Raw genomic sequence first — 27,355 nt, 5'->3', positions numbered from 1 at the left:
AAATTTTTAACAAAACCAAAACAGAGACTCTTTTTAATAAAAAAAAAAAATACAAGACTGATAATGCACATTTAGAACCAAACACAGAAAGGACACTAGACAAAGAATATGAATAAATAACCTATACAAAATCTAGGTACAGTGGGGCCAAAAAGTATTTAGTCAGCCACTGATTGTGCAGGTTCTCCTACTTAGAAAGATGAGAGAGGTCTGTAATTTTCATCATAGGTACACTTCAACTATGAGAGACAAAATGAGCAAAAAAAATCCAGGAAATCACGTTGTAGGATTTTTTAAAGATTTTTTTTGTAAATTATGGTGGAAAATAAGTATTTGGTCAATAACAAAAGTTCAACTCAATACTTTGTAACAACCTTTGTTGGCAATGACAGAAGTCAAACGTTTCCTGTAAGTCTTCACCAGGTTTGCACACACTGTAGCTGGTATTTTGGCCCATTCCTCCATGCAGATCTCCTCTAGAGCAGTGATGTTTTGGGGCTGTCGCTGGGCAACACGGACTCCACAAATTTTCTATGGGGTTGAGGTCTGGAGACTGGCTAGGCCACTCCAGGATCTTGAAATGCTTTTTACGGAGCCACTCCTTCATTGTCCGAGCAGTGAGTTTGGGATCATTGTCATGCTGGAAGACCCAGCCACGTTCCATCTTCAATGCTCTCACTGATGGAAGGAGGTTTTGGCTTAAAATCTCACGATACATGGCCCCGTTCATTCTTCCCTTAACACGGATCAGTCGTCCTGTCCACTTTGCAGAAAAACAGCCCCAAAGCATGATGTTTCCACCCCCATGCTTCACAGTAGGTATGGTGTTCTTGGGTTTTTCTTCTTCCTCCAAACACGACGAGTTGAGTTTTTACCAAAAAGTTCCATTTTGGTTTCATCTGACCACATGATATTCTCCCAATCCTCTTCTGGATCATCCATATGCTCTCTGGCAAACTTCAGACGGGCCTGGACATGTACTGGCTTAAGCAGGGGGACACGCCTGGCACTGCAGGATTTGAGTCCCTCTCGGTGTAGTGTGTTACTGATGGTAGCCTTTGTTACTTTGGTCCCAGCTCTCTGCAGGTCATTCATCAGGTCCCTCCGTGTAGTTCTGGGATTTTTGCTCACCGTTCTCATGATCATTTTGACCCCACGGGATGAGATCTTGACCCCAAGGGAGATTATCAATGGTCTTGTATGTCTTCCATTATCTTACAATTGTTCCCACAGTTGATTTATTCACACCAACCTGCTTGCCTATTGTAGATTTACTCTTCCCAGCCTGGTGCAGGTCTACAATTTTCTTCCTGGTGTCCTTCGACAGCTCTTTGGTCTTGGCCATGGTTGAGTTTGGAGTCTGACTGTTTGAGGCTGTGGACAGGTGTCTTTTATACAGATAACGAGGTCAAACAGGTGCCATTAATACAGGTAACGAGTGGAGGATAGAAGAGCTTCTTAAAGAAGAAGTTACAGGTCTGTGAGAGCCAGAATTCTTGCTTGTTTGTTATTGACCAAATACTTATTTTCCACCATAATTTACAAATAAATTCTTTAAAAATCCTACAATGTGATTTCCTGGATTTTTTTTCCTCATTTTGTCTCTCATAGTTGAAGTGTACCTATGATGAAAATTACAGACCTCTCTCATCTTTCTAAGTAGGAGAACTTGCACAATCAGTTGCTGACTAAATACTTTTTGACTCCACTGTACCTATCTTGCCATAAGATTGACCATTGTGTAAACATGGCGTTAACAAACAAACAAACAAACATTACCGTGTTTGATCCACTCATACAGTGCTGAGAATGATCCACCACCCAAATAATACCTACTCTGTGGTGGTCCTGGGAGAGTCCTGACCATTGAAGAACAGGGTGAAGAAAGCTGAATAGCATGTAGAGAAACAGATGGATTACAGTAAGTAATTGTAGAACTACAAAGTGCTTCTATATGGTAAGTGGAGCTGATAAAAATGGACAGTGAGTGTAGAAACAAGGAGGTGGTTTTAATGTTATGGCTGATCAGTGTAGGAAGGCCTGTTTGGTAGCAGGTACCCATTATCAAAGCACTAAGGGATGCACCAGTCTAATGCTTATTAGAGTTCATCTGCTTATTTGCTTTTAATATTGAGTAATTGCAGTTCAAGTGAATAGTGGAGATGAAAGGACTGTACAGAACTGTACAGAACTGCACTGTACAAAATGTCACATGATTCATACTAATAAAATTCTTAGAAATGCTGCCAAATGATCCACAGATAAGCAGTGAAGAATAGTACTGCACTGTCACCACCATAAACTCAGTCTGTCCACCGTTCTTGGTCCACCATTTGTCTAGAGTTGTTTTTGTACATGTGATATGCCCCAAAAACTGGCCTGACAAAGCATGATTTTAATGTACAATGTTAAAAATGCAAACTATTTACTAATTTATGTTTGAATGATGGGTGAGGGCCACATTCCAAATACTTGCAGAAGTTGACCTCCAAGTGTGTATTATTCCATGTGTGCATGTTACCTTGCGATTGACTAAATATTAATGAGTTATACAAAAACAGAATTACAAATAGTTCATAGTTCACTTAAATTATGACGGCACAGGGATTTTATTGTACTGATAATCTGATAACTAACTTGCGTTTGCTGATGTGTGTAGCAAGACTGGCACTTTATAGTTATCCTAGATGTGTTTTTAAGTCCAATACAGATTGCAGATTTCCCTTTAGCCTGGTAGGTTAATGGTTGCTGGTGTTGGGGGAGTTGGTGGTCTCGTAGTATTGCCTAACACAACAACATGGGCTGCATTCGTTTGATTCATGGCAATGCAGCTTTTGCGCTGGCTGTGCCATTGTTTCCTAGGGAGTAAGTAATGCTTGCCCTGTCGCTGTGTTACCTTGGGCATTGCGCATCATGTGGATTCTCACTCTATTACAAAAGCCTTAACTGTTGGATTCCAATTTAAAGTAGAATCATGTGATTTTGGGACAAATGTAGCATAACGACTAGTATCTGTGAAAAAAAAGGAGCAGGGTTTGCATTATAGGTAGCAATTCCACATTTACCAATTCTGGAATTGCTTGTTGTGTCTTCGTAGCTCTTTAATAAGATTTAATGCACCGTATGATTAAACAATAAAGATTCATTAACCCAATTCCTTTTACTATTCTCCAAATGAGACGTCTAGAAGAATTCTATCGTTCTAAAATACATTTTTTCAAGCCTGTTGCCCAGTGCCACAGTCAGCACGAAGCGGTTTTATCACGTATCATGTGAAAGGCTTAAACGTTGTGGTAAGTGGCAACATTTGCCATCTACACAGCGAATAAAGTGCAACATGCTTATTATGTGAAATCATCCTTAGAAAAAAACACACCAAACTGGGTTTTAACTGTTTAATTAGCAACATGCTTCTTGTTCTAATGTCTTAATGCTTAATATCCTAATGATTTTAACCTGCACAGCACAGGCACCTGTTTAGGGGCATGCTAAATAATGAAATATTTAGCATCAAAAGTACAGAGAATCATTTTAGTTGTCCATAGAAATGAATTATGCATCCTCTATGATCCATTAATGGCTAAAAATACATCTACAGCTTTGCACAGTACTTATTTTTACCTCTGTGTACTTTTTAATGTGTTTTTGCTTTGTGATGCTCTCTGCTGTTTGGTTCATGCACTCTTAGACAGGGTACATATTGGTTATTAAATCAGCATGAAGAAAAGTAGGCACCATGACTTAACATGACTTGGATAACAGCATGAGTAACAGCCATTAGAGAAATCAATAAAGGGTTTTACTTTGTATAGATGGAACTGGGGTTTTACTGATTACGTCAAATAGAGGCTTACACGGACTATATATACAGTGTATCACAAAAGTGAGTACACCCCTCACATTTCTGCAGATATTTAAGTATATCTTTTCATGGGACAACACTGACAAAATGACACTTTGACACAATGAAAAGTAGTCTGTTTGCAGTTTATATAACAGTGTAAATTTATTCTTCCCTCAAAATAACTCAATATACAGCCATTAATGTCTAAACCACCGGCAACAAAAGTGAGTACACCCCTAAGAGACTACACCCCTAAATGTCCAAATTGAGCACTGCCTGTCATTTTCCCTCCAAAATGTCATGTGATTTGTTAGTGTTACTAGGTCTCAGGTGTGCATAGGGAGCAGGTGTGTTCAATTTAGTAGTACAGCTCTCACACTCTCTCATACTGGTCACTGAAAGTTCCAACATGGCACCTCATGGCAAAGAACTCTCTGAGGATCTTAAAAGACGAATTGTTGCGCTACATGAAGATGGCCAAGGCTACAAGAAGATTGCCAACACCCTGAAACTGAGCTGCAGCACAGTGGCCAAGATCATCCAGCGTTTTAAAAGAGCAGGGTCCACTCAGAACAGACCTCGCGTTGGTCGTCCAAAGAAGCTGAGTGCACGTGCTCAGCGTCACATCCAACTGCTGTCTTTGAAAGATAGGCGCAGGAGTGCTGTCAGCATTGCTGCAGAGATTGAAAAGGTGGGGGGTCAGCCTGTCAGTGCTCAGACCATACGCCGCACACTACATCAAATTGGTCTGCATGGCTGTCACCCCAGAAGGAAGCCTCTCCTGAAGTCTCTACACAAGAAAGCCCGCAAACAGTTTGCTGAAGACATGTCAACAAAGGACATGGATTACTGGAACCATGTCCTATGGTCTGATGAGACCAAGATTAATTTGTTTGGTTCAGATGGTCTCAAGCATGTGTGGCGGCAATCAGGTGAGGAGTACAAAGATAAGTGTGTCATGCCTACAGTCAAGCATGGTGGTGGGAATGCCATGGTCTGGGGCTGCATGAGTGCAGCAGGTGTTGGGGAGTTACATTTCATTGAGGGACACATGAACTCCAATATGTACTGTGAAATACTGAAGCAGAGCATGATCCCCTCCCTCCGGAAACTGGGTCGCAGGGCAGTGTTCCAGCATGATAATGACCCCAAACACACCTCTAAGACGACCACTGCTTTATTGAAGAGGCTGAGGGTAAAGGTGATGGACTGGCCAAGCATGTCTCCAGACCTAAACCCAATAGAACATCTTTGGGGCATCCTCAAGCGGAAGGTGGAGGAGCGCAAAGTCTCGAATATCCGCCAGCTCCGTGATGTCGTCATGGAGGAGTGGAAAAGCATTCCAGTGGCAACCTGTGAAGCTCTGGCAAACTCCATGCCCAGGAGAGTTAAGGCAGTTCTGGGAAATAATGGTGGCCACACAAAATATTGACACTTCAGGAACTTTCACTAAGGGGTGTACTCACTTTTGTTGCCGGTGGTTTAGACATTAATGGCTGTATATTGAGTTATTTTGAGGGAAGAATAAATTTACACTGTTATATAAGCTGCACACAGACTACTTTTCATTGTGTCAAAGTGTCATTTTGTCAGTGTTGTCCCATGAAAAGATATACTTAAATATCTGCAGAAATGTGAGGAGTGTACTCACTTTTGTGATACAATGTATATATATATATATATATACACAATGAAAAGTAGTCTGTGTGCAGCTTATATAACAGTGTAAATTTATTCTTCCCTCAAAATAACTCAATATACAGCCATTAATGTCTAAACCACCAGCAACAAAAGTGAGTACACCCCTTAGTGAAAGTTCCTGAAGTGTCAATATTTTGTGTGGCCATCATTATTTCCCAGAACTGCCTTAACTCTCCTGGGCATGGAGTTTACCAGAGCTTCACAGGTTGCCACTGGAATGCTTTTCCACTCCTCCATGACGACATCACGGAGCTGGCGGATATTCGAGACTTTGCGCTCCTCCACCTTCCGCTTGAGGATGCCCCAAAGATGTTCTATTGGGTTTAGGTCTGGAGACATGCTTGGCCAGTCCATCACCTTTACCCTCAGCCTCTTCAATAAAGCAGTGGTCGTCTTAGAGGTGTGTTTGGGGTCATTATCATGCTGGAACACTGCCCTGCGACCCAGTTTCCGGAGGGAGGGGATCATGCTCTGCTTCAGTATTTCACAGTACATATTGGAGTTCATGTGTCCCTCAATGAAATGTAACTCCCCAACACCTGCTGCACTCATGCAGCCCCAGACCATGGCATTCCCACCACCATGCTTGACTGTAGGCATGACACACTTATCTTTGTACTCCTCACCTGATTGCCGCCACACATGCTTGAGACCATCTGAACCAAACAAATTTATCTTGGTCTCATCAGACCATAGGACATGGTTCCAGTAATCCATGTCCTTTGTTGACATGTCTTCAGCAAACTGTTTGCAGGCTTTCTTGTGTAGAGACTTCAGAAGAGGCTTCCTTCTGAGGTGACAGCCATGCAGACCAATTTGATGTAGTGTGCGGCGTATGGTCTGAGCACTGACAGGCTGACCCCCCACCTTTTCAATCTCTGCAGCAATGCTGACAGCACTCCTGCGCCTATCTTTCAAAGACAGCAGTTGGATGTGACGCTGAGCACGTGCACTCAGCTTCTTTGGACGACCAACGCGAGGTCTGTTCTGAGTGGACCCTGCTCTTTTAAAACGCTGGATGATCTTGGCCACTGTGCTGCAGCCCAGTTTCAGGGTGTTGGCAATCTTCTTGTAGCCTTGGCCATCTTCATGTAGAGCAACAATTCGTCTTTTAGGATCCTCAGAGAGTTCTTTGCCATGAGGTGCCATGTTGGAACTTTCTGCACACAGACTACTTTTCATTGTGTCAAAGTGTCATTTTGTCAGTGTTGTCCCATGAAAAGATATACTTAAATATCTGCAGAAATGTGAGGGGTGTACTCACTTTTGTGATACACTGTATATATGTATATATATATATATATATTTAGTGCTCTGCTACTTATTTTTTGCATATAATTAAATTGTTTTGTCTTTTTTTTATTAGTCTTTATTAGTTAAATGATAAACCTGATCTTAAACCTGATTAAGACCATGAACATTGTGAATATTGTCTGGAAGTTTTAAAATTGTGGTGCTGCAGCAAACCTGCCTGCCATAGGAGAAAACCCAAATTTTTCTCCAGAGGTTTTAACAGTCTGATTGGGACAAAAACCTCTCTGTGTTACTGTGAAATACTTATGCCGTATGGTTCAGTGTTTTGTCTGGTGCAAGAAAGGCCAGTAGACCAGTAGAATACTGTTCCCACAGTCAAGCCTGGAGGTAGGGCATGTTTTTCTGCTGCAGGAACTGGAATCAAGGATTTACAGAAATACCTAGGCATTTTGAAAAGGAATGTTATGCCTATGTAATGTTGTGGTAAAATTGAACGTTGATGTTAATTGGACTTTCCAGCGAGACGAGGAAGGAATCGATCCTGGAATATCCTGGAGTGGTCTCTCAGTCTCCATACCTTTTAAGCTGAGGGGGTTACATTTTTCCGATAGCAACTGTATAGCTGCAGTGCCGCAAATAAAGTAATAAACTTGACGGGCCCAGCTACTACAACTCGATCTAATTTCCTAGAAAATTCATGTTGATTTTTAAAAAATTTATAAAAAATTGTAGAGCTAAAAGGTTGATAGTTCAAGGTTTGGAATCTGATGCAGAGACACAAGAAGGTTTATCCTTAAGGTATTTCTTCCTTTCTGTTCTTCAGCTCAAGCCATCGAGCAGCGACTAATGAAGATTGACCACACGGCCATCCACCCGCATTTGCTAAACATGAAGATTGGCCAGGGCAAATACCAGCAGGGCTTCTTTCCTGTGCTAAAGGCTGATGTGCTTGCTTCTGGCCCCACCAACAATAAGTGAGTACTAACTTAATAGCATAGTGTGGTATTTGCATAGCTGCACACTGAGAGCGAGAGAGAGAGAGAAGGAGCATGCTCAGTAATAATGACATCTGGCCTTGACCTTTTTATCGTTCAGTCCACCCACACTGTTTAAGCTGCTTCTCTGCCGCAGAGAGTAATGAAAACCTGATGATTAGCAGACAGGTGCAGGTAGACGTCAGACCAAATAAAACAATGTCTGTCCCTCCTAAAAGAAGGTCGTTATTGTATAGGGCTGAATATAAAGTGGACCATTTCGCTTGAAAAGGGTTGGGGAATAAGGCAAAATATAATATCATGATACAGATTTTTGCAGCAATTCAACAAAACAATGTAGTAGTAATCATACATTCATTGATTTTCATGTTTTACCTATACTTTAGCCTGGTCATGGTTGTGATGGGTCCAGTTCCCTGGAATTACTGGGCGCAATGCCATAACACACTCACCAGACAGGGCGACAACCATCAGTCCTCCCGAGACATACCTAATCACGTCTAGACACCCAACCAGGCGATAGCACAGCTGAGGATTTGAACCCTGGCAGCTGCAGTGGTTGGGCTAGTGCCATTTTTTTGCTGCGCCACTCTAGAAATAACTATTAAAGATTACATATATATCAAGCTGTTAACATTATGATTTAATGTTTACAAAGAATCTGGGCACTCGGATGGCACAGCGGTCCATTATGCTAGCCTACCACAGCTGAGATCTAGTTTTGAATCTCAGCGGCACTGTCTATCAGCCTGCTATGTCTGAGGAGGGATATAGCTAAAAGTTAGTTGTTGTTTTTTTGCTTGCAGTAAACATGTGTGGGCAGCACGGTGGCATTAGGGTTCGAACCTTACTTCCATGTAAGGTTTGCCATGGTGTTCAATGTGTCATCATTGTGGTATTAGGGTTCGAACCTTACTTCCATGTAAAGTTTGCCATGGTGTTCAATGTGTCATCTCCTTTCCAAAAACGTGCCAGTTAGTGCAATGTTTAAACATTGTTATTTAACCATTTATGGGTTTTAAATAAGTAATTGAATAGGTGATCTTATTATGCCTTGTCTAAGTTGTAAGCCCGATCTGTGCCCATGCTAAAGATGAAAAAAATAAAAGAGAATAATTGTTAGTCATCAACGGTTTGCATCCCCTGCTGTGCATTTGGCCAATCGGGCATCTACATACAGACATTATTGTCTCTGTCTGGCGTGTTGGTCGAGGCCTTGTGATGGATCCGGTTACCATATTGCTCCCAGAGATCCTGGTGAACCCGGACACACCACAACCCTGACCAGCAGTGTTAAAACATGAAAATGACATTAAAATGAAATGTATCTATAGCAGCTTAGCTGTTAATAGCATCACTGGTTGGTTTATTGCAGTTTGTGTGTGTGCTTTTTTGTGTATGTGTTTTATTTAAATCTCTTTTGCCAGCAGGTGGTCTAATCGCACTGGTACAACACAACGAAGGAAGGACTGGCACAGGCAGCAGTCTGATCACCTCCGACTGGACAATGACCTTAAAGAGGTGCAGTACGGCTGTCTCCTTTCATTCTCGTCGTCGTTTTTCCTCTGCTTGTCTCCTCAGTTCTGATCAGCATGAATGTGTTTTATTCCCCTCAAACATCCAATAGTTTCACATATTTGTGTCGTTGAAGTCAGATTGACTCTGCATGACTACTTAATGATGTTTGAATTTTAATTGAGCATTTGTAAAAATTACAGACTGTAGAAATAAATGTATTTTGCAAATATAATTGCAAAGATAATTAAACTCATTTAATTACGATGCACTCGGCTTTGACGTGCCATTATGCGGGAGCATCGTTAATCACTAACAGCGGTTTATCGAGTTGTGCCTTAGCAACCACTGTGTTTTATATATGCTTATTATTGTAAGTCACATTTGAATGCTGAGAGCTATTTGGCAGCGTTCAACTGTTGCTTTCTTTTTCCTCACTCATTTTGGTCAGTATTGGATGTCTACTGGGAGTTTGTTACAGTTAAATCTGCATGTCTGTCTTTTCTTGTCAGAGTATTTAATTTATGTGCATGCTTTATATGTTTTGCCTTCTTTCTTTTCTCTTTCCTTTGTTGTGCTTCTCTTTTGTTTGTGGCATCTGTCATTTGAACACTGTGGGCTGTACCACTCCACAGCTAGTGGAGGGGTGTTTGGTCATGCAGAATGCTATGGCTATTTGGGAATGGCACAAGGCACCGCCTCCTCCTGTTAATCCACTCAAAAAGTCCCTCTCGGCCTCCTGTCTGGTATGTTAAGGCCTGCTTATGTGTGACCAACTGGACCCTGTTGTAGCATGTGTAGATCTTTACAGTCCAAATCAGTTTCTTTATATTGCCTGACATTCTATCAATGCACAATTCTCTTTTTTTCAACAAATATATTCGTATCCTATTCCCGCTTGTATTGTTCTTTCCCTGCAGCAGATTCCTACCCTGATCTAGGAGGATCAAAACTGACACGCGCCACCTCAGACACATTAGTATTGTGTATGGACAGTCACACACTGCTCTCGGTTATTCATATTTGTGCAGGTGCATTTAGACAATGGTAGCTCACTGGTTACGGTTCTGGACTAGTAGTTGTAAGGTTGCTGGTTCATGTCCCACTGCTGTCAGGTAATAATGTAATCAGACACAGCCACAGTCATGTTTGTGTAGGTGCCCTGCCGGTCGATAGCAGCTGAGATTTGAACTCTGATCGGATCTCAGCAGTAGTGGGCTGGCGCATTAGATCGCTGCATTACCTGAGCACCCCACATCCTTTGTTTCTAACAAGTGTATGTTTCTGCAGAGGTACATGCAGGAGGCACGGAACCTGGGGAAAATCCTGAGACAGCCCAAGTTATCTGACCTCTCTCCGGCTGTCATTGCTCAGACCAACTCAAAGTTTGTGGAGGGATTATTAAAAGAATGCAGAATGAAGGTTTGTATGTGCTGATATGTCTTACACACACACACACACACACACACACACACTTTAATTTCAGTGTCAAGACTTGCTTTTCCCACATTGGTTAATGTCTGGTGTAAAGAAAGTGTATATGAGAAACTAAAAATATTTATGGTTCGCATTTTAGAAACTTTTTTTTTGACCACTTAAGGCCTAGAGCTTTATGTTGATTAGTGTTTGGACTAACCATTGTAGTATGGTGGTTGGGCTGTAATGCAGTGCCCTACCTGACTACAAAGCTATTAGTAAAAATGTAGTGATCTTTTGATTTGGTCCCCTACATTAATTTGGGGCTGTTGAATTGTGATTATTCTTATTTTTAAAAACAAAATTAATTCCCAGTTGAGCTGCTATATATCACTGCCTGAATAAAAGGCTTGGTGAGATAGTCTGCACATTGGACATTTAGCTTTTGATATGCTTTGTAATGCAATTGGGTGATGCACTGGTCTATTACACTAGGCCAAAACTGTGGGCTTGGCTGAAGCCCTGCCTGTACCTAATGTTTTTGGACCTGTCACAACCCTGTTCAGGATAAAGCAGTTGGTGAAAAATAAATGGGTATTTATAGGTATTTATTATATGTACGGTCATGGCCAAATATGTTGAGCCATTAGCTTCTTCACTACATCTTTACCACATCTTCTTGAGAATAATTGCCATTTCAAATGCTTTTAGTATTCACATGTTTACTTCTTTTGTTTACTTTGAAACAACACAAAAAGCTGAGGGGAAAAAAGTCAAATCTGATTTTATACAGATTTCCAGGATTGACTGCGGATCACTGGCATGATGAATCTGGCATCCCTGGTATTGCAGAGTTTTTACATGTCATTTTAAAAAATGCTACAGTATAAAGGTCACTTTAAAAGTTTATAAGTGTTTGTGTGTGCCAAGTTCACTACTTATTTTAGGCCAAGCGTCCCAAATCATTCGTTTGGTTTTATTTATGCAATATTTTAGCAAGTACTCTTTCTATTAAGTGAAACTGTAGCATTCCTTTGGTGTTACAATGCCTCTGTCTATTGTGTCTGTTCCATTTAGACTAAACGTATGTTGGTGGATAAGATGGGCCGAGAAGCTGTGGAGCTCGGCCATGGAGAGGCTAATATCACTGGATTAGAGGAGAACACACTCATAGCAAGCCTCTGTGATCTGCTGGAGAGAATCTGGAGCCATGGCCTGCTGGTCAAACAGGTAAGTAATTGAACGTGCTCTTATTGACCTGAACACATCCAGTAATCATTTACCCTCCATTAATTGCATGATACTTGTGAATGAAAGGGACACGCATGCTTGATTGTTTATTGACTTGCACTGACAAGGACTTGCACTTGCAGGGAAAATCTGCATTGTGGTCTCATTTAATGCACTACCAGGCCAGAGAAGAAAAAATGGAGCAACAATCCGAGTCTCCAGGTACTGCCTAACACACTTTCGTATGTATTCAGACTTGCATAGTCTGTCTCCATGCTTTTCTTTAACCCTTATGGCTGTCCTTTTTATTTTGTTTCTGTGACAGTGTCTAATGGACATGAGAAGCGGAAGTCGGATTCATTCGTTGGTCTCACAACACTGCCTATATCTGTTGTGCAGGACATGAGGTGAGGGAGCACCTGAATAGGATTCACTGCTGCTGTGAATTGCTGCTTAACCTTGGTTCAGATTAAATTTAAATGTCTGCAGTGTCAATTTCTATCCTGATAAACACTATTGCATACAAAATAAGCTGCACTATATGGCCAAATGTATTCAGACACACCTCTTAATGTTTATGTTTAGCTGTTTCAGCCTCAGTCTTTGCTCACAGTGGTGGAAAATAGACAATATGTGATAAACTTTGTGAAAACAGGTTGAAGAAAGCTCCTTCTTCTTCGTACATGACTGTCCTGGTACAAAAATCGAGGTTCATAAAGACATGGTTTAAGTAGTTTTTGGAGGAAACCAAGAGGCCTGCATATAGCATTGACCTAAAACCCACTGAACACCTTTGGAATGAGGCAGCCCAGCAGAAGAACATATTCTAACCTTATGATCTTTCTTAAGTAGTTCTAAACTGGTCTGATATAAGTACATATTGTTTTCAAAATAAAAAAAGATAAGTATGACCTAACCTTAATAAACTGAACAGGATGTCTAATGAGGCACTAGTTTTGGAATATTTGTGCCAAGAACAAAATGCATATACTGCAGACTCTGACTTGTGCCAGTTTTCATGACTTTAGATTCTATACATGTAAAACAGGAATAAAAACTTAGTCTACCTAATCATATGTGCTTTTGCCTAATTTCAGCCACATATAAACTGATGAGCCAAAACATTAGGACCACCCGCCTTGTATTCTGTCAAAACGGCTCTGACCCACCAGGACATCTGATGTAGTCCTGTGGTATCTGGTACCAGGACATTACCAGCAGGTCTTTTTAACTTCTGTATGTCGTGAGGTGGATCATCCTATCATCCTGGTGCCATCTCTTTTACAAATAAATGTTGCACATGTGCTCATAATTCACATGATCTTGGAAACAATTCATTTTAGTTGTCAGCCTTCTTTCATGCTCTGATGTACAGTTACAAAGCCTATTTGCTCATTCTAGAGTTTGCATGAGCACTTCACTGTGATTATGCAGCCCACAACACAGAAGGGTTTGATGCACTGTGTGTTGTGAAACATTCTCCTCATTGAGTCCTGGCAACCCAGAAAACTATCAGTAGTTTTTGGCTTGTCCCTCCTTGGACCACTGTTGGTGGGTACTCACCACTGCTGTTTCAGAGATACCTCAAACCATCGTCTGGACATAACGATTAAAGTCACTCGGGTCTTTATCCTGATCATATCAGCTGCATTCGACATGTGTACTACTTGTAACTATCAGTCCAACATTTAATATCTCACTCAGTGTGACGTTTCTTGGGGGTGGTGTTAATCTTTTGGCTCATAAGTGTAAATAGGGTTGTCAAACATCAATAGTATATTCGTAATAAACAGTCTTGACCTCAGTCTCGCACTCATTGTTATCTTGTCCTTCACACCCTATTTCCTCCCACACAGGCACATCCAGAACATAACAGAGATAAAGACGGATGTAGGGCGAGCGCGAGCCTGGATTCGTCTCTCTCTGGAGAAAAAGCTCCTGTCGCAGCATCTTAAACAGCTGCTGTCTAACCAGACCTTAACAAAGTAAAATCGTGCACACATACACACATTGTCTGCGTAGGTGTTTGTATTCATGTATGGGTTTGAGTAATAAGTGCTTTAATCCATCCACAGGAAATTGTATAAACGATATGCATTCCTGCGCTGTGAAGAGGAGAAGGAGCAGTTTCTCTTTCATCTGCTGAGTCTGAACGCTGTGGACTATTTCTGCTTTACCAGTGTCTTTACCACCATCAGTGAGTGCTCACTGAACACACACACACACACACACACACACGTGCAAAATGTTCAGCAGTTTTCATCTCTTACAATGGTGCTGCTGTATTATTTTTTTATCAAAGCACTAGTAAAGCCAACCCTTTCTCATGCATCACTTAAGAAAAAATACCTTGTTTAGGTTGTTCTTGCTTGTATTAGATCTGGTCTGGTCCACCCATTGATATATTTTGAAAGGTGGGAGGAAACAGTAGCACCTGAAGCAAACCCATCCAAATGTGTGTATTACACACCCCTAATACAGTGCCAAATTGTTGATAAATAACCTTAGAACTTATCCACCTCTAATGTGACCTACAGTACAATTTGTACAATTTTAAACACAAACAGAAATCAATTTTAGTAGGGGATAAAAAAACAACAATGAGTTTGCATAAATATGTACTAATACTTGGAGCACCTTTTGATTTAAGACAGCATTCAGTCGTTTTGGGTTAGAGTCTATATCAGCATGGCAAATCTTGAATGGGCAATGTTTGCACACTCTTCCCTGAGAAGTGCTCAAAATCTGTCAATTTTTCAATTGGATTTAGGTCTGAACTCTGGAATGACTAGAATGACTGAGCCATTCCAGAACTTTGATGCTTTGGGTTGTTGTCATGCTGAAAGGTGAAATTCCTCCCCATTTCTCTTGAATCTTTTAGTAGTTGCCTGAATGTTTAAGCCAAAATTGGGCATTTATTTTTAAAGTAAGCCTTTTTGTAGGCCTTTTGGCAGCCTCTCAGACCAGTTTTCTTCTTGTCTTTTTATCAGTTCTGGAGGGACGTCCAATTTTTGTTAATGTCACTGTTGTGCCATATTTATCCAACTGTTGATTACTTTCTTGACTGTGATCCATGGTATATGTAATGCCTTTGGAAAATTTTGTATATACCTTTTAACAATGAGATCCATTTGATGCTTTGTAAGCTCTTTGCAGACTTTGGCTTTTGCTGTAGGATGCAACTAAGCAACTGGAAGAGCTGAACTTTTAACCCCATATAATCAGAGTGACTTTAATTGCTGGCAGGTACTGCCAACTATTAAACATGAGTTTAAGAACACTATTGTACTACTTACATTAAACAAAATGAGGCCTTAAAAGAAATGAACACACCCTTGCAGTCAGAGATGGTGGAGGTTCACAGATGTTTTGGGGTTGCTTTACTGCTTCTTTCAGGGCATGCCTTGACTGTGTGGGTTTCCTCCAGGATTTCCATTTTTTCCCCCCACAGTCCAAAGACATGCAAGTGAGGTGAATTGGAGATACAAAAGTTTCTGTGACTGTTTGACATAAAAGACTTGAACTGATGAATCTTGTGTAACCATTGATTACCTGTCCTGTCATGAATGTAACCAAAGTGTGTAAAACATGACATTAAAATTCTAATATATAAATATTTATAATTAAGAGATTGATTTCAGTTACTGTTTTCAGAGGGTATGCTAACAAATATTAAGCTTGGGGTGCCAGTAGTTTTGTCTAGTCTATTCCTGTAGTTGTGTGTGAAATGATATCAGATTTGACTTTTTCTTAGCTTTTTGTGTTGCTCTGAAGCAATTGCTACAGTTTAATGGTAGAAGTGGTGCATTTTCTGAAGGAAAACAAGTGGTACCACTAATTTTGTCCATGACTACATGTGCTTTTACACTGCACCGGAAATATAATATCTTTTAATTACAATTTCAGTAACTAGAAATGGTGTCTCTATGACTAATGGCATTCTACATCTTAATCTGACTATACATGTTTTGTTTACACATTGCTGTTAAAAACTATTTTTGTTTCTCTCTTCAGTGATTCCATACAGGGCTGTTATAATCCCTATCAAAAAGCTAAGCAACGCAATGACGACATCAAATCCATGGGTGTGTGTGTCTGGTGAGCTCGGCGACTCTGGTACCATGCAAATCCCGAAGAACGTTCTGGAGATGACGTTTGATGTGAGTGCTCTGACATCAGCGCTGCTGTTTTCATGGCAACAACTGCTGTGTGCGTGTGAAACAGTTGCAGCGTCTGAGATAAATGTGTTACAGCAATGCCCTTGTTCTTTCATAACGGTCACACAGCTTTAATAGCCTTGTCACTGAATCCCTGGTCTGCCTACATCATTACTGAATCTGCTCTGAAAGTACAATTACAATTAAAATATTGTGTATGGTATAGCTTATTCACTTACTAATTACTAGACAATTTGTCCTAGTTAGGGTTGTGGTGGGTATGCGACGAGCTGGAAACAATGGATGCAAGGCAGCAATGCAACCTAAATAGGGCACCAATCCTCAATATCTATTTATCTGTCTGTCTATCTGTGTTCTATCTAACAATCTATATACAGTGTATCACAAAAGTGAGTACACCCCTCACATTTCTGCAGATATTTAAGTATATCTTTTCATGGAACAACACTGACAAAATGACACTTTGACACAATGAAAAGTAGTCTGTGTGCAGCTTATATAACAGTGTAAATTTATTCTTCCCTCAAAATAACTCAATATACAGCCATTAATGTCTAAACCACCGGCAACAAAAGTGAGTACACCCCTAAGAGACTACACCCCTAAATGTCCAAATTGAGCACTGCTTGTCATTTTCCCTCCAAAATGTCATGTGATTTGTTAGTGTTACTAGGTCTCAGGTGTGCATAGGGAGCAGGTGTGTTCAATTTAGTAGTACAGCTCTCACACTCTCTCATACTGGTCACTGAAAGTTCCAACATGGCACCTCATGGCAAAGAACTCTCTGAGGATCTTAAAAGACGAATTGTTGCGCTACATGAAGATGGCCAAGGCTACAAGAAGATTGCCAACACCCTGAAACTGAGCTGCAGCACAGTGGCCAAGATCATCCAGCGTTTTAAAAGAGCAGGGTCCACTCAGAACAGACCTCGCGTTGGTCGTCCAAAGAAGCTGAGTGCACATGCTCAGCGTCACATCCAACTGCTGTCTTTGAAAGATAGGCGCAGGAGTGCTGTCAGCATTGCTGCAGAGATTGAAAAGGTGGGGGGTCAGCCTGTCAGTGCTCAGACCATACGCCGCACACTACATCAAATTAGTCTGCATGGCTTTCACCCCAGAAGGAAGCCTCTTCTGAAGTCTCTACACAAGAAAGCCCGCAAACAGTTTGCTGAAGACATGTCAACAAAGGACATGGATTACTGGAACCATGTCCTATGGTCTGATGAGACCAAGATTAATTTATTTGGTTCAGATGGTCTCAAGCATGTGTGGCGGCAATCAGGTGAGGAGTACAAAGATAAGTGTGTCATGCCTACAGTCAAGCATGGTAATGGGAATGCCATGGTCTGGGGCTGCATGAGTGCAGCAGGTGTTGGGGAGTTACATTTCATTGAGGGACACATGAACTCCAATATGTACTGTGAAATACTGAAGCAGAGCATGATCCCCTCCCTCCGGAAACTGGGTCGCAGGGCAGTGTTCCAGCATGATAATGACCCCAAACACACCTCTAAGACGACCACTGCTTTATTGAAGAGGCTGAGGGTAAAGGTGATGGACTGGCCAAGCATGTCTCCAGACCTAAACCCAATAGAACATCTTTGGGGCATCCTAAAGCGGAAGGTGGAGGAGCGCAAAGTCTCGAATATACGCCAGCTCCGTGATGTCGTCATGGAGGAGTGGAAAAGCATTCCAGTGGCAACCTGTGAAGCTCTGGTAAACTCCATGCCCAGGAGAGTTAAGGCAGTTCTGGGAAATAATGGTGGCCACACAAAATATTGACACTTCAGGAACTTTCACTAAGGGGTGTACTCACTTTTGTTGCCGGTGGTTTAGACATTAATGGCTGTATATTGAGTTATTTTGAGGGAAGAATAAATTTACACTGTTATATAAGCTGCACACAGACTACTTTTCATTGTGTCAAAGTGTCATTTTATCAGTGTTGTCCCATGAAAAGATATACTTAAATATCTGCAGAAATGTGAGGGGTGTACTCACTTTTGTGATACACTGTATATTTTAGGTGTTTATATGTATGTTGAAGACACAATCACTACGGACAATGGATTGATATCCTGCTCAGGGTGTGTTGCTGTGTTGTGCACAGTGATTCTGTAAAGAAAACGGACCCACAGCAACCTTGACTAGGTTAAAGCAGTGGTAAAATTTCACATAAATTTTGGGCCAATCATCTGGAAAGCTTTATAGCCCGTTACAGCATGGCTATGCTATGAGGTCCTCAAAGACATGTTGAGTTTGGTGTAAAGGCCTCCAGAGCCTTGACATTGAACCCACTGAGCAGTTTTTGATTAAATTTAACTGTCATGGTCGCTCAGCGGTAAAATACGCTAGCACATCAGAGCTGGGATTGCGAATACATTGTATCGAATCTCAGCTCTGCCATCCGGCTGGGCTGGGCAGCTACATGATTAACGATTGGCTGTTGTTCACAGAGTGGGACAAGCCGGACCAGGGTTCCTCATAACTGGTGCAATTATGACCTCTGCTGACTGATTAATGGCACCTGTGCAGAGTTGGGGAATGATGCTGATCAGGGTGTGGCTCTCCATGCACAAGGCTGATCTGCATATTAACTCGCCTTGTGCAGGTGACAAGATGCAGTCGGTACTGCACACGTGTCGGAGGGGGTGTGTGTCAGTTGTGAAGCTCTTGAGCCAACAGTGAAGAGCATTCATGTGTAGATCAGCTTTGTGTACAGAGAACCACACCCTGATCCCATCATCCTTTGTCTATGTGCAGGTGCCATCAATCAGCCAGCAGAGGTCATAATTGCATCAGTTGTGAGTTCTTTCAGGCACCCTCCCTTTGAACAACAATCTATTTGTTGTTCGTGTAGGTGCTTAGCCAGTTTTTTTTTTATGTAATGGGCACAAATTTCCATAGATACACTCCAAAATGTTATGGAAAGCCTTCTCAATATACTCGAGGCAGAAGGGGTGGGTCTCTACAATAATGCCAGGTAGGAAATTGGATGTCCAACTAGCTCATATTCAGGCGTCCACATTTATTTGCCCAGAAATGTATAGAAATTCATATGGGCTGGGAGCTCTTCTTTCAGCTCACATTGATGCAAATAACACAGTCTGCAGAATCACACCTACCATCAATCCAGCTCATCTCTGTGGGCGGCCAATACATGCCGAGCCAGCCACTGCCATTTCTTATGCTGTCAATCATCAGTCATGTGCTAACCCATCATGTTTCCTTTTTCAGTCTGCCTTTAGGCCTCACTCGCACATCTCCATTCCCTTTAAGGTTAGAAACACTTAACTCCATAGCTCTCTCGCTGACTTTCATCCATCCGTTTGTTTTCTTTCAAAATTCTCTTCTGTTTTTACCTGAGTGGCTTTACCGGCACCCTGAGGAGACTCTTGTAGAATTTCACTGAAACTTGTTTGTCATTTTCATGCAGCAGTTTTTCAAGGTGCATTTGTATGATGGACTGATACTGAGCAAAAACAAAATGCGGTCATCTTACATGAAAATGACATTCAAGACTAGTTAAGCTGGAACAACATGACTTGTTTTTGACAGGTGTGTGGTCTGTAGTTGGCATACAGTTTGTTCTTTGTTAGTTGGCCAGATAGTGTTGCATGATTCTTTTGGGGTATAAGGTGCTAGTGTGTGAGTTTCTGTGTGCACCCGACTGTCTTATTGGCAGTAATTCCCAACTTTAACTTTTCCTACTGTAAAACTTTGCCAACTCTGTTCCTTCACCTGTTGTAAAAAATGGCCAACATTTTCTTCTGTGTTTGTCTCCCTTTACACAGTGCCAGAACCTGGGGAAGCTGACCACTGCACAGCTGGGTCATGATAATGCTGGTCTGCTGGCAAAGTGGCTGGTGGATTGTGTGCTGGTCCGCAACGAGATTACCGGACACACGTACAAGTGAGCAGTGCCTTTTTAACTGGTTCAAGGAAAATAAAGCAGATGTAGCAGGATGAAACTGCTGGGGCATCCAAAGGCAATCATACTGATAAGAGCATTACAATTATTAAAGTCTTTGCTCTTTCAATCATAGCCCAGACATTTTAGTGTTTATACATCCTTCTAGTTTAGTACCTAGGATCTTGTTTGGCATGTATGTGGAACCGCATTGCTGCTATAGTGGCGGCCTCTGCTGGCCATGTCGCACTTGCAAGAGGGATGGGTGATTCACAGATAGTAGTGTTTGACTCTCTTCAGCCCTGTCTGACTGAAGTGTGTTGGCATGACTCAGGGGGCACATGATCATTTGTGGCTCTCCCCAATCATTGTGGACAAGCTAGACTTCATGGAAGTGCAGTGGTAAAATGCGCTAGCCCATGACCACTGAGTTTGGGGTTTAATTCTTAGTGGTGCTATCAGCAGGTTAGGTGTCTATCTTTGTCTATCAATTGCCTGTCTTTTGGGGTGGGGGTGGGAGGGGTAAACAGCCTAGCTATTGAGGGTGCCCTAAACCTGAAAAAAAAAGATAAGGAGCGTTGCATCCGGAGGGGCATTGGGCATAAACCAGGCCAAATATGTGGATCAGAACAATCCACTGTGGCAACCCCTATATAAAGGAGAAGCCAGAAAGGGGGAAAAAACTGTTGTAGCCAGTGCAGGACATGACCTGAAAGAAAGCATGTCCCTGGTAAAGACGTTGTCTATATGGCAACTTGTATTGCTCTAAAATTCTTATGTACACTTCACGTTTTATGGTGCCTTCACAGATTTGCAAGCTACCCATGCGATTGGCACTAAAACACCCTCATAGGATGGCAGATGCTGGCTTTGAACTTTTCTTCTAATTTAATCTGTGGACTCGGCACACATTTCCTTTTTTTGCTTCAGTATATCCAGAGCCTAAAAACAAATGTAATTTGTATATCAATCAATAAAGGTTGATTAATGTTATCCTCCTGGAGTTTTTTAAAGTTGTAGCGGTTGTATTTGTAATGCTAAATTTACTAGTTAGGTAAAAGTAAATAGATATTTAAAATGTGTCATTATTGATAACATAAATAAAAAAGCTAAAGTTCCCCAGTCACTAAAGTCATTGTTTTAATATGTCTGACCAGATTTCCCTGTGGTCGTTGGCTTGGGAAGGGTGTGGATGATGGCAGTCTGGAGCGAGTCCTGATTGGTGAATTAGTGCATTCAAGCAGTGAGGAGGAGACTGGACGAGGTTCTAAGACTCCACCTCCTCAGCGCTCACCCTCACAAATCCGTCGAATCAGCATCAGTTCTATCACAGGCCGGGGCAATAGTAAGTTTGCATTTTGCTAGCGTATTTAGTAAGCATTGTTATAATTGAATCAAATGGCTAAATTTTTCTCTAATAATTCCATTTCCTTTTTAGAACCAACAACCGATCAGATACAGGAAGCCATCAGTGATGCAGTGCTAAACATTGTAAAACATTTTAACAAGCCAGAAAAAGAGGTTTGTATGTGTTCAGAAGGATTAACTGTGTTTACACTGCATGTGTTTGCTATTTGACTGCTCATTGTCCTCTCTCATTGTTAGAGAGGAAGTCTGACGGTGCTGCTGTGTGGAGAGGGTGGTTTGGTTGGAGCACTGGAGCAGTTCTTCTACAACGGTTTTCGGACGGCTCGGATCTTTCAGAAAAGTGTCTTTGTGTGGGACTTCATAGGTGACTTTATTTAATGTTCACATAAACAATGCCAATAAGCAAATATAAAACTACTAGAGCTCATGTTTAGAGTACATTTTACTGTTGCTGTTCATAGTGGGGAAAATGCTGCAATATGCTGAAGGTTTCTAATGATGTACTTTGGTCAGGACTTTTGATCATTTTTTTTATTTTATTATTTTGGTGTGATAAAAGGTTGTGTTTTGTGTATCCTTCTGTAAAGAGGAAGCAATTACATACTGTAACACTTACATTAGGTAACATCCTGCAGTGCCTTAAAATTGGTCACATATTTGTGGGGAAAAGGGGTTTAAATAAATTAGATTTACTTATTTAAAAAAATAAGAAGGGTAAGTGCAGTTCTAGATCTTCTTGAATCCCTAAATATGTATATAAAAATATACAATATAATTTGAATATATATATATATATATATATATATATATATATATATATATATATATACTGTATATATATATATACTGTATATATATATATATATATTCAATATATGTATATAATTTGAGTATAAAAATAATTGTAATCTCTTTTAAATGATGCTCCCATATAGGCCACAGTGCAATTTAATATAGTCTGCTTCATTTGATCAATGCATTTTGAAAACTAACCCAGACAGTTTTGTTTACATTCACAAATCCAAAACATGATGTTTCCCTAAAGCCCTTTAAACTTTTAAAATTCGTTGTTATGTCAAAACTTTTTTTCTTAGAAAGCTACTTACTTGATCTGGCATGTTATGTAAAGGAAGGCATTTCTTGTGTTTTGTCTCCTCCCAACTTATGGTGGACCACTGTATTACATGGCTGATATGCCGTGATAGTAGGATGTGGTGTTACAGAAAGTAAATCACTATACCTACCACTATATCTACCTAAAGTTAGAGCTGTGTTTAGTGCAATATAAAAACTTATCTTCATACAGACCACATCGCCAAATAGTTGACTGAATATACAATTTATAATATACTAAAATATACTCTGTCAGACAGAGTATGTAGTCTTAACTGGCCAGTGTGCAGTCCAGTTCTGTCTCCTGTTGAAAACATTATGAAACATTGTCTCCTATTATGAAAGGGACAGTCAGACAACTGGAACTGGAATAGGCAAGAATGTTTAAAAAAATCCACTTGCAACACTTCACAATTAGTACCATCAGTTTCAAAATGATTAAGAACAGGAATTTATAGGAAAGGTGATGTAATAGTGGTAAACATGCATCTAATTCTAAATTAGATAATAAGCAAGAATGTGATTTGTTAATTCTGTTATATTTAACTGTTTTGACTGACCAACTTCATTTTATTTGCTAAATATAAATACATTTTAAATTAATGTCTGCCACACTCAAGGTTTATAGAATATTCTGGTTACTCAAGTTATTTTGAATGAATCTACAATAAGCATGAGAATTGGTAACAGGTATCATGATTTAATAAATGTTAGGCTCATTCTTTAATAGCAAAGATGGGCTGCCGCTCAACACTTTTTGCCGAACCTCAAGAAAACTGTCAATCAGTTCAAATAGAACCTTTCTCAATGCAAGATTCAGGTGTTTTAATAATTCAGGTATTTTTCCATGCACCGTCCATAATATTGGATAAATATCTCAGTCCATAAATATCTCAGTCCATGTAGGGCTTCACTTTGCAGTTTTACAGATGATATTTAAGACAGTTCTGCATCAAGAAATTCAACCTACAACACTATTAGGATAAGAGAGAGCCAGACATCAGTTTTATGCAGAAACTCCAGCGAGTTCTCTGGGCACGAGCTAGTCTCAGATTGACCAGAGAAAAGACAATGGATGTGCTGTGGTCAGATAAGCCCACGGTTCAGCTTTAGGATATACTGATTTCCTGTGCCAACATGAAAAGGACCATCCAGACTGTTATCGCTGATAGGTGTTAAAGTCACTATCTGTCATGGTATGGGTGACTTGCATGTGTTTAAAGGTACAGTTGTCATAGAGACATATTGGGATTTTAAAGAGACTGCCATCAAGGCAACATATTGTCCTTGAACGTCCATAGTTGTATTAGCAAGACAATGCGAGGCCACATTCTGCACATGCAACAACGGTGTGACCTTAGTTTTCCTATTATAAATGTACGGTGGATCATGAAGAGGTGGTGACCTCGAACTATTGAGCAACAGAATTCTTGTATCAAGCAACAATGGGTAGAAATTACACTTGGAAAAACTGTACCAGTTAGTGTCCTTAGTTCTCAAACCATTAAAAGGTCTTATTATTATTTAAAGTGTAGGAGTGGTAATATGCCTCTGTCCAAACTTTTTTATTGAGTGTGTTGCAGGCATCAAATTTTAAATTAGTGCAATATCAGTGATATAAACTAAATAATAATTATAAATGTTTAGATAACAAACTAAACTTGAAATTATCAAATATTTGAAAGAAAAAAACATGGGTTAAGATTAAAATCCATATTTGTGTTTTTCTGTATTTCATCCCAATGCTGTTTGTGCTTGTGTTTTAAACAGAGAGGGCAGTCGTGTATATGGAGAGTTCTGATCAGATGGGAGATCTGCAGCAAACAGTCGAGCCTCTTGGTCCAAGCTGCAACTCGCTTTGTCGCTATGCCAACGCCATTAACAATACATCACGCAACATTGGCAAAGATGGCAAATTCCAGCTTCTGATCTGCCTTGGGGCACGGTAGGAATGTCTGCCATGCTATGAAAAAACATCATACCCCTTGCTTTTGTTTTCTCTTTTCTCATTCAACACCCTGCCAACCCACTTCATGTCAACATGTACTGCATAAGAAAATTTTAAACCCACCTGCCTTTAATTCCTTCACTATGCTGATTAACTCATTGTTCTTTCAGTCTATTAGTGTTTTAATAATTATCCACAGAGCTAATCAGTAAAAAACATTTGAAACTCATAAGAAGTCGAATAATAGAGCAGCACAGATCTGCAGAAGGATCTAAACAGCATGTGTTGGCACTGGTTGTACTTGTACACCATATTCATTTACTGTCAAATATGGTATTAGATCAGGATGCTTTTCAGTAGAAGGGACTAGAGACTATTTGATCTGAAATTCATTTGTCCACAGTACAATGACACTTGAATGAAAACCTTCTGTCAGAATGTGAGTGGAATTTAAGCACACTGACCTAAAGCAAAGAGAACTGATGTCTTTGAGTGACCAAGTAATGAGTCTTGTTCTTTTTTTATATACAGTATATATACTGTATATACAGTGTATCACGAAAGTGAGTACACCCCTCACATTTCTGCAAATATTTCATTATATCTTTTCATGGAACAACACTATAGACATGAAACTTGGATTTAACTTAGAGTAGTCAGTGTACAGCTTGTATAGCAGTGTAGATTTACTGTCTTCTGAAAATAACTCAACACAGCCATTAATGTCTAAATAGCTGGCAACATAAGTGAGTACACCCCACAGTGAACATGTCCAAATTGTGCCCAAATGTGTCGTTGTCCCTCCCTGGTGTCATGTGTCAAGGTCCCAGGTGTAAATGGGGAGCGGGGCTGTTAAATTTGGTGTTTTGGGTACAATTCTCTCATACTGGCCACTGGATATTCAACATGGCACCTCATGGCAAAGAACTCTCTGAGGATGTGAGAAATAGAATTGTTGCTCTCCACAAAGATGGCCTGGGCTATAAGAAGATTGCTAACACCCTGAAACTGAGCTACAGCATGGTGGCCAAGGTCATACAGCGGTTTTCCAGGACAGGTTCCACTCGGAACAGGCTTCGCCAGGGTCGACCAAAGAAGTTGAGTCCACGTGTTCGGCGTCATATCCAGAGGTTGGCTTTAAAAAATAGACACATGAGTGCTGCCAGCATTGCTGCAGAGGTTGAAGACGTGGGAGGTCAGCCTGTCAGTGCTCAGACCAGACGCCGCACACTGCATCAACTCGGTCTGCATGGTCGTCATCCCAGAAGGAAGCTGACGCACAAGAAAGCCAGCAAACAGTTTGCTGAAGACAAGCAGTCCAAGAACATGGATTACTGGAATGCCCTGTGGTCTGACGAGAACAAGATAAACTTGTTTGGCTCAGATGGTGTCCAGCATGTGTGGCGGCGCCCTGGTGAGAAGTACCAAGACAACTGTATCTTGCCTACAGTCAAGTATGGTGGTGGTAGCATCATGGTCTTGGGCTGCATGAGTGTTGCTGGCACTGGGGAGCTGCAGTTCATTGAGGGAAACATGAATTCCAACATGTACTGTGACATTCTGAAACAGAGCATGATCCCCTCCCTTCGAAAACTGGGCCTCAGGGCAGTTTTCCAACAGGATAACGACCCCAAACACAACCTCCAAGATGACAACTGCCTTGCTGAGGAAGCTGAAGGTAAAGGTGATGGACTAAACCCAATTGAGCACCTGTGGCGCATCCTCAAGTGGAAGGTGGAGGAGTTCAAGGTGTCTAACATCCACCAGCTCCGTGATGTCATCATGGAGGAGTGGAAGAGGATTCCAGTAGCGACCTGTGCAGCTCTGGTGAATTCCATGCCCAGGAGGGTTAAGGCAGTGATAATAATGGTGGTCACACAAAATATTGACACTTTAGGCACAATTTGGACATGTTCACTGTGGGGTGTACTCACTTATGTTGCCAGCCATTTAGACATTAATGGCTGTGTGTTGAGTTATTTTCAGAAGACAGTAAATCTACACTGCTATACAAGCTGTACACTGACTACTCTAAGTTATATCCAAGTTTCATGTCTACAGTGTTGTCCCATGAAAAGATATAATAAAATATTTGCAGAAATGTGAGGGGTGTACTCACTTTTGTGATACACTGTATATACAGTATATACAGTATATATATACTGTATATACCTGTATATATGTATATATATATATATATATATATATATATATATTTTGTTTATGCATTTTCTCCCCTTATTCTCACGACTTTTTAGCATGTCCAATTGCCCGATTGCGTCATGCTTCCTCTCCACTAATGCCGACTGCCGCTCTGATTTGAGGAGAACGAAGCTAACCCACGCCCCCTCCGACATGTGGGCAGCAGCCGTGTGCATTATGCAAATTAGCCTTGTGTGCGACGAGACACACTCTGTCCAACGCACTCTTTCCCCGTTTCTGTGCAGGCGCCATCAATCAGCCAGCAGAGGTCGTAGTGATTAGTTACAAGGAGTCCCTAACCGGCTTAATACCTCACCCCTATATGAACAACAGGCCAATCGTTGTTCATGTGGCCGCCCAGCCAGATGGCAGAGCTGAGATTCAATACGATGTATCCGAGATCCCAGCTCTGGTGCGCTAGTGTGTGTTTTTACCACTGAGCCACCTGAGTGGCCATGAGTCCTGTTCTTAACCCAAGATCTCAAAACTGATGTACACCATCACCAGATGTACATCAACACAAGCCAGCATTGCAACATGTTTAATTTTGCTGTCAAAAAATATAAATAAATTAAAATAATATAAAATAGCTCATTGGAAAAGATATCCCTTGGGTGGGAATTAGGGTTGGTGGTCTTGGAAGGCACAATGTGACAGTTTTAACAGCACACAGAAGTCTCA

At 40.9% G+C, this 27,355-nt stretch overlaps 1 protein-coding gene across 4 annotated transcripts in view; it reads left to right on the top strand.

Moving 5' to 3' along the window:
• dennd5b (DENN/MADD domain containing 5B) overlaps positions 1–27,355 on the top strand; it is a 66,500-nt gene that overhangs the window by 37,830 nt on the left and 1,315 nt on the right. For 2 of the 4 annotated variants that reach the window (XM_063003870.1, XM_063003855.1), the window contains 14 exons: positions 7,623–7,773; positions 9,225–9,315; positions 10,600–10,731; positions 11,803–11,955; positions 12,099–12,177; positions 12,281–12,362; positions 13,812–13,940; positions 14,031–14,152; positions 15,970–16,115; positions 19,928–20,046; positions 21,201–21,388; positions 21,482–21,564; positions 21,649–21,775; positions 24,295–24,469. In XM_063003870.1, the coding sequence (XP_062859940.1) occupies positions 7,623–7,773; positions 9,225–9,315; positions 10,600–10,731; positions 11,803–11,955; positions 12,099–12,177; positions 12,281–12,362; positions 13,812–13,940; positions 14,031–14,152; positions 15,970–16,115; positions 19,928–20,046; positions 21,201–21,388; positions 21,482–21,564; positions 21,649–21,775; positions 24,295–24,469 (1,777 nt within the window). Of the gene's footprint in view, positions 1–7,622; positions 7,774–9,221; positions 9,316–10,599; positions 10,732–11,802; positions 11,956–12,098; positions 12,178–12,280; positions 12,363–13,811; positions 13,941–14,030; positions 14,153–15,969; positions 16,116–19,927; positions 20,047–21,200; positions 21,389–21,481; positions 21,565–21,648; positions 21,776–24,294; positions 24,470–27,355 lie in introns of all 4 variants that reach the window. The other 2 variants (XM_063003861.1, XM_063003846.1) reach the window with 1 other exon arrangement.

This window comes from Trichomycterus rosablanca, chromosome 1, assembly GCF_030014385.1.
Source record: "Trichomycterus rosablanca isolate fTriRos1 chromosome 1, fTriRos1.hap1, whole genome shotgun sequence".
NCBI lineage: Eukaryota > Metazoa > Chordata > Actinopteri > Siluriformes > Trichomycteridae > Trichomycterus > Trichomycterus rosablanca.
This window is presented reverse-complemented; position numbering and strand designations above follow the sequence as displayed.